This window comes from Nesoenas mayeri (assembly GCF_963082525.1).
Source record: "Nesoenas mayeri genome assembly, chromosome: 9".
Lineage (NCBI taxonomy): Eukaryota > Metazoa > Chordata > Aves > Columbiformes > Columbidae > Nesoenas > Nesoenas mayeri.
In genome coordinates this window covers 26,850,600-26,865,352 of record NC_137557.1, presented here as the reverse complement: position 1 = coordinate 26,865,352, position 14,753 = coordinate 26,850,600, and the positions used below count along the sequence as shown (strand labels likewise).

The 14,753-nt window shown below is 35.1% G+C and overlaps 1 protein-coding gene across 1 annotated transcript in view; it reads left to right on the top strand.

Annotated features, from left to right (window-relative positions):
- The window catches only part of ATR (ATR checkpoint kinase), a gene marked incomplete at its 3' end in the record, with an annotated part of 39,461 nt that overhangs the window by 23,526 nt on the left and 1,182 nt on the right, over positions 1 to 14,753 (top strand). The window contains exons 29-46 of the mRNA XM_080349932.1: positions 234 to 398; positions 1,576 to 1,667; positions 2,250 to 2,341; positions 2,702 to 2,879; positions 4,097 to 4,273; positions 4,587 to 4,746; positions 5,287 to 5,466; positions 6,763 to 6,905; positions 7,332 to 7,429; positions 8,616 to 8,848; positions 9,642 to 9,776; positions 10,364 to 10,564; positions 10,887 to 11,030; positions 11,751 to 11,901; positions 12,520 to 12,676; positions 12,809 to 12,962; positions 13,887 to 14,038; positions 14,285 to 14,390. Of these exons, the coding sequence (XP_080206058.1) occupies positions 234 to 398; positions 1,576 to 1,667; positions 2,250 to 2,341; positions 2,702 to 2,879; positions 4,097 to 4,273; positions 4,587 to 4,746; positions 5,287 to 5,466; positions 6,763 to 6,905; positions 7,332 to 7,429; positions 8,616 to 8,848; positions 9,642 to 9,776; positions 10,364 to 10,564; positions 10,887 to 11,030; positions 11,751 to 11,901; positions 12,520 to 12,676; positions 12,809 to 12,962; positions 13,887 to 14,038; positions 14,285 to 14,390 (2,718 nt within the window). The remainder of the gene's footprint in view (positions 1 to 233; positions 399 to 1,575; positions 1,668 to 2,249; positions 2,342 to 2,701; positions 2,880 to 4,096; positions 4,274 to 4,586; positions 4,747 to 5,286; positions 5,467 to 6,762; positions 6,906 to 7,331; positions 7,430 to 8,615; positions 8,849 to 9,641; positions 9,777 to 10,363; positions 10,565 to 10,886; positions 11,031 to 11,750; positions 11,902 to 12,519; positions 12,677 to 12,808; positions 12,963 to 13,886; positions 14,039 to 14,284; positions 14,391 to 14,753) is intronic.

Sequence of the window (14,753 nt, the reverse complement as noted above, 5' to 3'; positions counted from 1 at the left end):
ATTCTTTCTATAGTATGAGATCAGGAGTATAATAGTACGCTAAGCAAAAGTAGGGCTCAGCTTTGGAAGCAGCCCAGCAAAACTGACATTTTCCATGAAAGCTTAGTGCCAGAAGTCCTACTGAGTAGCTTGTTCTCCATTTTCAAGATGTATGATTCTGAGCATGTTATATATCCAATCTTGTTGTCTGGAAGTTCTTTTTAATGTCCATTCCCAATTCTGTTTGAATATAGAAACTGTATGCTGCTATGCATGAGCCAGATGGAGTAGCTGGGGTGAGTGCCATTCGGAAAGCAGAACCATCTCTCAAAGAACAAATTCTTGAACATGAAAGTATTGGCTTGTTAAGAGATGCGACAGCCTGTTATGATAGGGCTATCCAACTGGAACCTGACCAGGTAAATACAAGACAAATTCCTTACATATTTTTAAAAATATATATAATAATTTTTTAAATCTTCTTAATGAACACAAGACTAAGCCAAAAATACTTCCTCAGAATATTTAAGTAAAATGGGAACATAAGAGTTTACTGTGGCAATTTCTGAATAATTATTGCTACTGGAAGCGTCTTATGAACTGAAACAAATCTCTTACTGGGTTTATACTGTAATTTGCAGGCTTGGGTTAGTAGTTGGATGCTTATGTCCAGGTTTTTGTGAGGACAGCTTGGCAAGTACAGTTCAGCCGTTGCTTGGGAAGGCCTGGAATTGGATTGCTTAAGTGTCAACCAGTACTTATACATGCCGAGAGAACTATTAAATCAAGTTACCACAGGCTTTATTCAAAGTCATTCTGATGTACTATTTTTGATTATTGACTTCCAGGGAAAATGTTCATAATATAAGAGCAATTGGAAAATGAGTAAAGACAACATAGTTATTTGTCTTCCTTTCCCATATCCCTTTCTTTATTTGGAACAAATAAGGCACCGTAAAACTGAGCAGTACTGGAAAACCATCATGCTTTTGATATCCCAAAGTGAATATCCAGAGATGCAGTGATACATGCAAAAAGTTGAAGATATGTATTACCCTTTCTATATTTGAAGTAGTTTTCCGATGGAAATTGGTAAAAAGTTTCCCAGGCTAGGATATCCCTATGGTTTTCCTTTCACTTCTTTACAAAGCAGAGGTTATCTAGCACAGCTGATAACAGGTATAGTAAATAGAGAGTTTTGATGGCCTTACTTCATTCCCAGAGTATGAAAAATATTTTTATGAAGAGTGAAATTGCTTTGGGTTTGGGGGTTATTTCCTTCTTGTGACGTTTTCCTTCTTGTTGTTGTTCATTTCTTTAAATCAAACTTTTATTCACAGCTCTGATATGGATATTCATAAATTAACATCAAATCACATTGTGGTGAAGCACATTTAAAACATGGCCTTTGGTGATTTAAGTTACTTGGTAATCATAGACATTTCTTTTTAATTTTGAATGTTCACTTCACTTATGGTGCAATTGTTTATGCCTTTTCATATTGTGAAAGGCTGCAAATCTCCTCCTTCAGACTGCCATGAATTTCATTGATGTGTGGATTTTTTTTTTTCATTGTTTTGTTTTCCCTATTTCTAGATTATTCATTATCATGGTGTAGTGAAGTCCATGTTAGGCCTTGGTCAGTTATCTACGGTAATTACTCAGGTCAATGGAGTGCTTGCGAACAGGTACTATAAGCATCTAATACAAAGTTTATTTGAGTAATTCAAAGCTCTTGTGCTGCACCTGTGTCTCAGTAGCCATTTTTGTGCATTATCAAGCACAGCAGTCAGCATGTGAAGCTAGAAAACTTCTAAGTGCTTTATCTATAAATTAATTTCAAGACCTGCCAAAATGTCAGTGCTCTTGTCTGCACTGTTTACAGTGTTGATATGTGCTTTAATTTATTAAATAGAATCTTTCATTCATTGTCTTGCATGTTACTTGTTCTGTAGCTATTCTGTAGCCTAATAGCATAAATGGAATGGAAGATGGTAACTTTTAAAATGTGCCATAGAAGTTAAATACACTGCTTGGAAATTTAGTTTGTGGGATCATGTTGTACAGCTATTATTTTTTTATCAATGCCTATCCTTTTTTTTTACTGAATTTTATTAGAATCAAACTTACTGTGCTTCATTTCAAGTAAGAGGAGTTTCATATAGAGAATGTTTGCTAATATAATGTAGAGCTAACATACTGGGGGGTGGGGGAAGGGAAAGAAATTGACTGCAGCACAAGCTTTTCTTGCCTTCATTTTCTTTTAATAGGTCTGAATGGATTTCTGAGTTGAACACTTACAGAGTGGAAGCAGCCTGGAAACTGTCACGATGGGATTTACTGGAAAATTATTTGGCTTCCGGTAAGTTATCATGATACCAAAATATGAATACTTCCTTGCATTTCTGAACAAGTGTATGTTTTAGTCTAACCACCCTGAATCAGGGGGCAGCTATTGTTATTTTTTTAGTCTTGTGAATGTATTTGATTATAAACTCTTTAGTCTTTGAGTAGAAATTGCAAACGAATGTAAGGCCAAGTTTCTTCTGGAGTTGTTTGGGGGAGGTGGATTTTGGGGTGGAACTAGACAGTATTTCTATAATTCTATTAATTAGTTCTGAGTTTTTGTTTTTCCAGTAGTATGTTAAGACAAATTAGCATGTTCAGATTCAGCTGCTTAAAGGAACAGAATTTGGAAGTTGTTTTTTTTTTCTCCCCAAAGATGCGAAGTCGACTACGTGGAGTGTCAGACTAGGACATTTATTATTATCGGCCAAGAAGAAAAATGAAGCAGCTTTTTATGAAACACTCAAAGTTGTTCGAGCAGAACAGATTGTACCCCTTTCAGCAGCGAGCTTTGAAAGAGGATCCTATCAGCGAGGATATGAACACATTATCAGGTTTCTGATTTTCATGTCGCTATTTTGAAATCCAGAAATCACGTAATCAAGTATGCAGCAGTAATAATTTTCACTTTCCGCAATAAATGGTACTGATCTGTATTTTGTTACTTTTTTAATATATATTTACTCAACTGGAAACCATGGGGTTTTTTTGGAATTTATATTTGTCCCCCATGAAAAATGTTAATAATGAAACTGTTGGATATAGTGTTTCAAAATCAGCAAGTTTATGTAAACATCAGGTAATAAAAATCAATGATTTAATTATGTGCTTAAAGTAGTGCGTTTAGGCCAATAACTCCATTAACTTAAGAGTGTTGCTTTTAGTTTGTATGGTGGCCTAAAAGCACTTCTTTCTTATATCCAAAAAAAAAGCAGTAAAAATCAAAACCCATTCCATTCAGTAGTTTTACTTTTTTTAGTAAAATTTGCAGCTGGCTGTAGTAGACTAAGAAGTGAGTAGCCTTATTTTAATGAAAAAGCCTTAATACTTTTCCACCCTAAATGCATCCTTATGGCAAGATAGTGCATGAAACTAGCCAGTTGAAGTATATATTTCTTAATTACTTCTTCATTCTATTTTGCATTGGTAATTTTTTCAGTGTTTTGTTTAGGAAATGAAGCTTGAGTATTGAGAGAGAAGTGTTTCCAAATAGATTTAGCCATTGATCTGGGCTATTCGTAAGCCTTTGAGCAGTCACTGTTTCTGTGTCAGACATAACCACTACACTTAGATTACGTCAATAAGAACCGAGGTGGTTACAAGCTCTCAACTTTGCAGCTTTACAGTGACAACTAATAATAATCATTTTTAAATAAATGGACTAACTTTATTGTAACGTGGGTGTTTAAGTAATAGTATACTGCCTTTAAGACGTTATTTGTTGAAAATATTAGACTTTTTAAGAATTATTGCTAAAAGAAAGGATAGAAAAAATCTTTCTGAAGATTGACTTCCTCTCCAAGTCATCCTCATTGTCTGTGTTCAGCAGCTTGGCAAAGGGATAGTGAGAAAATAACTAGTCAGTTCACAAATTCCTTGATTTTGTGTGCTTGGTTTTGCTGCATTTTTGCTTTTAAAAGAAGTAATACTATTTGGAGTTACTTACATGTCCAACTTTTAGAAAGAAAATGGTAAAAGGTATGTCAAACTTTTATGTATCTCAAACAGCAACTAATTTTCAACAATTTTTGCCTTGATTTTGCTAACACAGGTTGCATATGCTATGTGAGTTGGAACATAGTATTGGGCCAATGTTTCAGCAACCAGCTGGTGATCATGGAAGAGATTCCCTGAATTGGTGCGCTCGTATTGAAATGACCCAGAACTCTTATAGAGCCAAAGAGCCCATTTTAGCACTGAGGAGGGCTTTGATTAGTCTCAGTAAAAGGTGAGGACATGATTAGTTCTTGTCTTTCTATGTTGTATTCTCAGTAATATCCTGGTTTTCCATATGCCTGTTAGAAGACAGAAGACAAAACTGTGGAAATTTATGTTGTGGACAAAAGCAGTCCTCTCCAATATTATGTACCTTCAAAACAGAAATTAGAAGTGATGTCTATAGGGAAAGTAAGGGAGAAATGGGGAATGAGTATTTGTTTCTAGCAAATGGAAAAAAGGTGAAACAGATATATTACAAATAATTTTAAGTGATCACTATGTAGTATGTAGCTTATTGAGGAAATTGTATTATATCTCTGCAGCCAGGATTACAGTGAGCTGCTTGGTCAGTGTTGGCTCCAGAGTGCCAGAGTTGCAAGAAAAGCTGGTCATCACCAGACTGCCTATAATGCTCTTCTAAATGCCGGAGAATCTGCGCTCTCAGAACTTTATGTAGAAAGAGCAAAGTGGCTCTGGTCCAAGGTAAAGAAATGAAAATGGAACTTTCTTACATGCAAGAAAATAATCGTTAGTTTTCTTCAAGAAAAAAAGGCACATAATCAGTGTACATAGGACAAAATATGTCAGCTGAGACTATTAACACATTCTGATTGTGGCTGAGCCAGAGAAGTTTTACCTCCAGCTGCTAGTCAGACCTTTTATGTATCCATTGACTTTTCTGGCAGCTGTGTATAGAACTGGTGGATTACCTGTCTCTGTCAAAGCAGCACAGGCAAATTTAAATTATCTTCATAGTAGACCTTCCCTTAATTTGTATTCTTTTAACTAACAGAGTTAGGCTGCAAATATGGGAGCAATTATTGCGGCAAACCTAAAGGGATGACAGTGCTGAGATAACAAGGGAATATAAGAAGTATTTGAAGTCAGTAATAATCAGTGACCACAGCCAGAATGGTCTAGAACACACCCAGGGATGAAGCTTTGCCTTAATAATAACTGTAAGGTGGAAGTTTTAAATCTCTCTTGTTTGAAGTACATAAAATGTTTTCCTCTTTCCCTTAGGGTGAGGTTCATCAAGCACTCATTGTTCTCCAGAAGGGAGTTGATTTATGTTTCCCTGAAAATAAAGCACCGTGCAATACCAAAAATCAGCTCATCCATGGCCGGGCAATGCTGCTAGTGGGCAGGTTTATGGAAGAAACTGCTAACTTTGAAAGCAATGCAGTTATGAAAAAGTATAAGGTAATTTGATTTAGTAGTGTTAACAATACAGTAGATTTTAATAATAATATATTCCTTAAGTAAACTATTCTTACACTACGGATGATGTCAACCAAGGATAACATCAGTGGGATTAAACAGTGTATCAATGCGTAGGAGGGAAGTAGTTCTTCTTGTAAAGATGTAACTGTCTGAATTAGTTTTAGTATAACACATTGATACAGAGAAGTCTACAGTTCCCAGCTAAGAATACCAAATGTAGCTCTTTTAACGTAAAAAAAAAAATTACAGGAGCATGGCTTTTTTCTTATGCATGCACAAATTAAAATTCCTCACTAAAATGTGGGCTACTTGAAATAGTGAAATAACTTGACACATTGCGCTGCTCTGCAGTGTTGCTTCTCTCTCTGGTAGCAACATATATCTGTGCTTTAACTATGCTGCCAGTTGCTGAAAAGCTAGGAAAAGAGGCAACTGGTATGTTTTTCTTCACCAATAGAGTATTACATTGCTTCATCTTGTTATGCCTCTGAAATACTATTTTGGCATTGATTAATATTACCTCCTAAAGTAGACACAGATCTCTGTGCTTCCTTAGAAGTAGTGTGTCTCCTATACAAGTTTTGGCATTTGATGCTGTTAATACTTACTGCTGTCTTACTAATTAAGATACTTCTGTAACAGTCATTTATGGATATAATGGATCTAATGCATGTACCAAATCAAGGAAGGTTGAAATAGCAGAAACTCGTGCAGTTTTGATGGACTATATTAAAATGCTAACACTTAGAATTCTGTACTGTCTAAATATTGGCACTGGAAACAAGCCAGTGTTATTAGAGAATGGATATGCCACTTGATGAGTTGTTTCTTTTCTAATATATGTCATGCTATTTTTTGTTATTCTTTTAAATGTCATGCTGTTATAAGGAAAACAGATGTGAAGACCATCCTGCTGTTTCACTTTTCAAAAGCATGAGAGAAACTCAGTATTGAGTTACCAGGATTAGGAACTTGATTATAATGTTTTTAATGAAACTAAAATTTTTCCTAGTTGAGGTATCCCATATCATCTTCTCTTAAATTATCTTCCTGTGTCCAAATCCAAAAGGTATTTTAAAAGCAGACTTCTAATTTGTACAGGTATTTATCTTGGCGCGAAATCAAAATTTTGGAGCTACAAAGTTGCAATTAATACTTTTTTGCATGTACTTTGCATGAAGGTAACTAATACAAGATTCTTGCTGCTTGGGATCCTTTTTATTTTCCTTTTAGCATCCTCTCAAAAGCAATTATTTCTTTTTGATTTTGTTGCAGGATGTTACAGTTTTCTTGCCAGAATGGGAAGATGGACATTTTTATCTTGCTAAATACTACGATAAACTAATGCCGATGGTAACTGACAACAAGATGGAAAAACAAGGAGATCTGATTAGATACATCGTTCACCATTTTGGGAGGTTAGACCCTGGCGGGAACTTTGCTTAGTTTCTATAGAAGGATGGCTATTATACTGAAAAAAAAAAAAAAAAAAATATAGGAGTTTACTGTCTTTCAGCATTTCAGACTGACTCCAATTTTATGCAGTATTGTAAAACAAAATACTGGATGCTTTCGTTTGTTTTCGTACCTAATTACTTTTACTTCTGCCTAAGCAAGTGTTGTCTGTGTCTTGTGTAAGATAGTTAATTATTTCATCTGCAGTTGTGATTAATAAAAACAAAACCTCTGTATATTAGTAAGCTTTTAGTTATTGCAGATATATTAAAAGGCCGAGCATAAATTTCTGAAGTCTAGAATGGAATATGAAACAATTGAGGAGGTAAACTTTGTAATGCTTCTGATACAAATCATTAACGTGCTGTGATTTAAACATGTAACCACAGGTCTCTCCAGTATGGAAACCAATTCATCTATCAGTCAATGCCAAGAATGCTGTCTTTGTGGCTGGACTTCGGGGCAAAAGCATATGAATGTGATAAAGGTGGAACATTTTTTCCCAGTACATACTTCTTGTGTCATACTTCACGGCTCTTTCAGTTATATATTCAAAAGTATATTTACAGTTCTTTGTTTAGACTTAAGAACACATGGAGATAAGAAAGTACTATTAGTCTTTTAAATTACAAGATGTTAATATGCAGGAGAGTATTAATTATTTTAATTAAACCCTCTAGAACTTTTTAAAAAAATATATAATGAGATAGCATTGATCCTCAGATAACTTAAGTCGCTAAAGAGATTTGGGGAAGATCCTTGCATGTTACCTGTCGCCTCTTCTAAGTTGCCTCATGAATAATGGGTAGTGGTTTTTTATACACTTGATACAGTAAAGCGTTAGGCTTTAGGGTTTTTTTCCAATTTGTCTTGGTTCCAATTGTTGAAGGAATTTTACTGACATTTAAACAGGGGAAAAAGAATCCTGCAGGCATCACTGGGGCATTTGAAACTACTGCCATAGATGTGGTTTGGGTGGGAGATTTTTGTACAAGTGAAAATTGCAAATGTTGCCTGCAGGTCTAGACTGAAGCAGAGAGTTCTGGCTCCTTGATCTTGACCTGGTTCTGTATGCTTAGGTCAACTGAATTTGGCTGCAGGCACGTCACATGCTTCTTCCGCTGGTTTTGATGTGCTACTCATACTGGGTCCTCAGGTGCAGGGGTGGAGATAGGAGCAGATGTGCTAATTTCATCCCTTGTAAAGACTTTCTTTGTGTCCTCTCCACTAAACATTGGAATCCTTTTACCAGGGAAATATATGGGATGTTTTTGTTTTATGCCATTGCATCGCTTTAGAGCAGGGATGTCAAACTCATTTTCACCAGGGGCCACATCAGCCTTGTGGCTGCACTCAAAGGGCTGCATGTAATTTTAGGACTGTATCAATGTAGGAGGAGTAATAAATGTTTTAAGAGCATAATGCGAGCTTTTCCACTATTGTCTGCTCCTGTTGTCTGTGTTTGTTTATTGCTTGGTATTTAATAGTATATGTATTAAGTCACTCTATGTTATGTTAAAAAGAACTTTACAGTAGAAGCCTTTCCTTATCCTTGAGTTTTTTTGGCTTATGAAAGTTACCAGCAAAAAATGTTTCTTTAGGCTTAATTGAAATGACTTTTCATTTCCAATGGAAAAAAAAGAAACATAATCTTGTCATCTTGTGTTTTTCAGCTAGTCGTTCAGAACGTGTTCAAATGAAAAATGACTTAGCTAAAATAAATAAGGTGATTACAGAGCACACAAATCACCTGGCACCTTACCAGTTTCTGACAGCTTTTTCTCAGTTAATCTCCCGAATCTGCCATTCTCATGATGAAGTCTTTGCAGTTCTGATGGTGATTGTTGCTAAAGTGTTTTTAGCTTATCCACAGCAAGCAATGTGGATGATGACTGCTGTGTCCAAGGTACCTTAACATGTATAGCTACATCTTTATTAGGTTTGTAAAACTGTTTTCATCAGAGATAAAGGTGAACATAACCTATTTTACTTTAGGATGCTAAGAAGGAATTGAGAGTTTCATTTACTGTGATACAGTATTGTGGAACAGGGTATCAATGCCATCACTGCAAAAGATTTTATTGCAGTCTAAAGTTCAGATTTTACAGTTTAAATGTACCAAATTAGAATGCTAATGTGCATTCTGACTTATATGATATATTAGGAAAGGAAGTTTGGATAACAAATAGCTGATGAATTAGGTAGTGATGGAAAACAGATTTTGTTTGGTGTAGTAATTGTAATAGTACTTCCAGTTTTATAATCAAAGAATCAGCTTTGTGCCTTGATTAAAATGAGATGGATAATACCACTTTGCCCTAGTACTTCCCTGGTTGTAAGGTCATTCCAAAGCAAAGTGGAAAGCGTGGTGCACACTATTTCTTTAAGGCTAGTGAAATAACATTCAGGATACACTGGCATATTCTTGAATATTGGCCTTTATATTATGGGACTCCCAAGAAAAATTCAGAAAGTAACCCCCCCACACACATACAAACACCCCAACCGTACCACGTTAGTACTTGTTCAGGTACCAGATTTCAGTTGGAGAACATGCTTGTCCAGATATTAAATATGACAAGCAACAAGTAGAGAAAACTATATATTAATTACTGTGTTTGTTGCATTTTTTTCTTAAGATTCTTCAATTGATTTGACTTGTTTAATAAATTTTAATTTTCTTTTTTTTTTTTTTTCAGTCCTCTTACCCTATGCGTGTTAATAGATGTAAGGAAATTCTGAACAAAGCTATTCACATGAAGGAATCTCTAGGAAAATTTATTGGAGATGCAACACGCCTTACAGATAAGCTATTGGAACTATGCAACAAACCGGTACTTACAAAAATAAACAAATTAATGCACCTAATAGGATTATTCAAAAATGTTATACAAAAGCTTCTTCTGATAGCTTTTATTAGCCAATTCATTACATTACTGCAATTGAACAGATCATAAATGATTTTTTTACTTGATAAAAATAATCCCCAAAAAGTAGAAAATAGCTCTAAATTGAGCACATTGCAAAATATTTCAGTACCTAGTGTAACTTTTCACAGTGTATGGGCTTTCCATTGGTTTGTGCTTTCATGTCTGATTCTTGCCCAATAATTTTCACAGAGTTTTATTATAAAAACAGGCTGGTTGTGTTTCATGAACAAATTAACTTTATAGTAAAGGTAAAATGAAACAAATTATTTCATTATTCTGTATTTAGATTCAGAGTGAAAAATACATGTGCCATAAAGGCCAGATGTGTTTACTTGTGGCCACTCCCATTTAATTTGAAATATAAATTGCCATTTTTCTTATTACTATGAGCGTTTATGATTGTTATATTTATTAGTTAATGTGAAATAATGGTAATATTTACAATGTTTATTGCTAACTTTTGAACAGCTCTTTTTTTTTTTTTTTCCAAGGTTGATGGAAACAGCTCAACATTAAGCATGAGTATTCATTTTAAAACACTTAAGAGATTAGTAGAAGAGCAAACTTTTAGTGAAATTCTCATTCCCTTACAATCTGTAATGATACCAACTCTTCCTTCAGTTCCTGGAACACACGCCAACCACGACCCTTTCCCTGGATGCTGGGCCTACATTGCAGGCTTTGACGATGCGGTGAGCCTCTAGTCACCTCATTTCAAAGTTCATGTCAACAGATGTAGCTGCAAATGTGTCTTGGTTCCCTAGAAATGGAGGAGTGAGTAGGAAACTTCATAATTACTTTCATGGACACTGAGTGGCTTCTGTCATAACAGCCTGAGACAGATATGTGGTCTCTTGGTACTTAGATAAAGTTTTGACCTGAAGTTAATATGTTGTAGCACCATGGAAGTGCTAATGTGATTGGTTGCAATGTTTGTGGGTTTTTTTACAGTTAGACACTTCAGTTTGTATGATATGATACAGGTATTAATAAAGAATTATTATTTTTCCTTAGGTGGAAATTCTTGCCTCACTTCAAAAGCCAAAAAAGATCACCTTGAAAGGCTCAGATGGGAAATCTTACATTATGATGTGTAAGCCAAAAGATGATCTAAGGAAAGACTGTCGGCTCATGGAATTCAACTCCCTTATTAATAAGGTTTGATGAGTTAGACAATCAGATGCATTGTACTTATTGACCAGAACAAAATGCTGAACTGTCTTAACAAAATAACCCCACGCTCTTACCTTGAGATAAAGCTTAAACTGTTGCAAAATATCTTATTTCAGCAGAAATCAATAGCAATTGATAATGTGTAACTTCTTACAGACTTTTGATAACAACAATAAAATAGAACATTTTGCCAAAACAATCACTTATTCCAGCAAAAATACGCAGGAAAGGTTATTTACAGTAAATAAATAACTGCAAACTTTCTGCTGTCATGCTTCATATTTCTTATTCAGTATTTTCTTATATTTTTATGAGAAATAGGTAAATTCATGTTTTCATACTAAAAGTGTTGCCATACTAATTATTTTAGTTACGTTTTACTTCTTGGCAATATGGTTAAGGTACTATGTCTTCCATGAGGTTAGAGCAAATGATAGTGTCTCTGAAGCACTAAAACACTTATTTCAAATATTGCTTTTAAGGGATTTAAGGTAGGTACAAGTTATGCAGTTTGACAATTTTATTGCAAAATTATCTTTTTAAATTTACTCTGGAGAACAGATGAGCATTTTGCTTGCATTTGACCTACTGGAGACAGCAAATTTTAAGTTCTAAATCTTGTGGTTGGAAAATAGATATAATGGTTAAAGTTATTGATACGTTTTGATCATATCTATGTTAATCTTGTTGTTCTTTTATGAATAGTGCTTAAGAAAAGACGCAGAGTCACGTAGGCGAGAACTCCATATTCGAACCTATGCAGTTATTCCATTAAATGACGAATGTGGCATAATTGAATGGGTGAACAATACTGCTGGTTTAAGAAATATCCTGATAAAACTTTACAAGGAGAAAGGTAAAGAAATATATTAGACTATAGTCATATTTTAATTTTTTAAAGGCATTGTATCTTTATTATTAAATGAGACAAACAGCAAAGACTAAATTCTAGGAAGATGCAGTCACGTGTATTTTTAACTATCTGCAATATATAATTATATATCTGTGATATATAATTATCTATCTGTAATATATAATTATTTATATATGTGGTAGATGTTTAAATGGAAGACAATTGGTGTTTGCGATAAATGAGTTCCTTATGAGAACTGATAACACAACCTCCTTAATGCATTCTTTTATACAATGATGTATATAATTTCAGTAGCAGTGCAACAGCATGGCAATATATGTGCAGCACTGAGTAACAGAAAGGACCGTGGATTTTTTCTTTAGATTTATCTCAGCTTTGTGAGGGTGGAGTTTCTTGTTTCTCTTTCAGTTAACGTTACGATTTGTTATTTACTTTCCAGTAACCCACCACCACCACCACATTCTATGTGTTATTTTCCATTTGTTCATTTATTTCAACTTTATGCAGGTGGTTATCTTCTCTAAAATAAACACTGTAATAGTATGTATAAGGCTTTATATTTGGGGTTTTTTCTAGTCTAATTGAGGAGGTCTATTACAGGTATCTATATGACTGGAAAAGAATTGCGTCAGCATATGCTTCCAAAGTCAGCACCTTTGTCTGAAAAGCTGAAAATGTTCAAAGAAGTCCTTCTGCCTCGTCACCCTCCTCTCTTTCATGAATGGTTCCTTAGAACATTTCCTGATCCTACTTCCTGGTGAGTGGCCGGGGTTGGGCTAGCTCATCAATATCTACTTGGTGTCTTTCACTAAACATTAATGATACTGCTAGAAAAAAGACAGATAACCCATGGCAGTGACTTCGACATATCTGATTCTTATTTCCACAGGTACAACAGTAGGTCAGCCTATTGTCGCTCTGTGGCAGTTATGTCCATGGTTGGTTACATACTCGGTCTGGGAGACCGTCATGGAGAGAACATCCTGTTTGATTCTCTGACTGGTGAATGTGTGCATGTGGATTTCAACTGCCTTTTCAATAAGGTGAGAAGTGCCACTCCTGAACCTGCTCTTTGTTTTACATGCATGTAAGTTATAAATTTCTGTTGTCGTTTTGTGTTGGTTTTTTTTTTTTCCCCCACTTTTTTAACTTTAACATATCTAATGTTCTGTCTCTCACTTTGTTTCTTATTTATATCAGACAAACAGACTGGGGTATGTAAAGAGTACGTGATTGTTCTGTATACTGCACTAATGAAAGCGAGCTTTTTTATTTAGCCAGTATCAGATGAGCTCATGTGGATACACTGAAAAATAGCCCAAATTTTTGTGTGTTTGTATTTTGTGGCTCTCCTCTCTCCACTGCCACCCTCCAAACAAAGCTGCAATTACTACATTCAGAATTCTACTGTGAAGAGTTTGTTTGTTTTTTTACACAAATTCAGCACAAAAAAATCCAGTGGGTCTGTGAAAATGAACAGCAGGAATTGTGGCTGGAGTGGGATTTGGAGTTTTGGTGTTTCTGTTGAAAGATGCTTTTGGTGTGGAATATGTGCTCTCTTTAATTCAGATAAGTGAGGCAGAGATATTGTTAGTTTATTTCTCCTGCTTTCTTTTTAGTAAACCTAAATTGCCCTGCATAACCCTTATTTAAAAAAAAAAATGTTTTTGAGGTAACTTGCATATTATAAAGGTTAGCATTTTGCATGAGACTACAGAGCAGCTGTACAAAATTTTATACCCTTATTAGTGTAGTAAAGCAGGGAAAAAGGTGATTTGGATGTCGGTATCCTTTATTCACTGTAATTTCTCTTTAACAGCTGAGGACTGTGGTGTGAGCAAACATCTCTTGTCAGCTAGAAAACTGCCAGTGACAAAGATGGTGAAAGAAAAATAAAAATGATGCAAATGTTACTCCTTAATAATGCTTAAAATGCTTAGGGTATACTCTTCTTTATCAATATAAAGGGAGAAACTTTTGAAGTTCCGGAAATTGTTCCTTTTCGTCTCACTCACAACATGGTTAATGGAATGGGTCCAATGGGAACAGAAGGTCTCTTCCGAAGAGCTTGTGAAGTCACAATGAGGCTCATGCGAGACCAAAGGGAGCCCCTAATGAGGTACTGCAATTAGTTTTGCTACGAACTCTGGAAAGGTTCTCTGTGGTGTGAACATCTGAAACAGTAACTGCTGGCGAATACGCCAGTTCTAGCATATGCCTGTCACGCAGCTCAGTCTTACCATGACATGCAGTTAAATATAAAACAATATAAATATTCAGTACTAACTTTAGACTCCTGTCAGTGTTCTTGGTTTGAAAATTACATGTATTATATGTATCTTATCCTTTTAAAATTTTTGTTTAGTGTCTTAAAGACTTTCCTCCATGATCCTCTTGTGGAATGGAGTAAGCCTGTTAAAGGGAATACAAAAGCACAGGTGAACGAAACTGGAGAAGTTGTCAATGAAAAGGTTAGTTGAAAACAAGCATAGCATAAGATATTCAAATGTCGGTTCTGGTTCCAAGTTCTGTATTTTCTAATTGAAACCTTACCTTTCTTGGTTTTTTTTCTTTAATTTAAATATTCCTCTGGTTGTTTATTCTTGATTATCTATGTTCATAATTTTTATCCATAGACTATTTTTATTGATAAAAAATGTAGCTGATCTACTAAAGAACCAAACAAAACAAAGCCTGTTATTCTCTTAGTAGGACAAGATCAACAGAAACAGTCAGTATGAGAGAGGAGGCTCCTGCTTCCCCTCACTCTGACTGTTGCACCGTTCTCCAGACTTACAGTGATGGTAACATCTGGAGTCCTTTCTATGCATGTT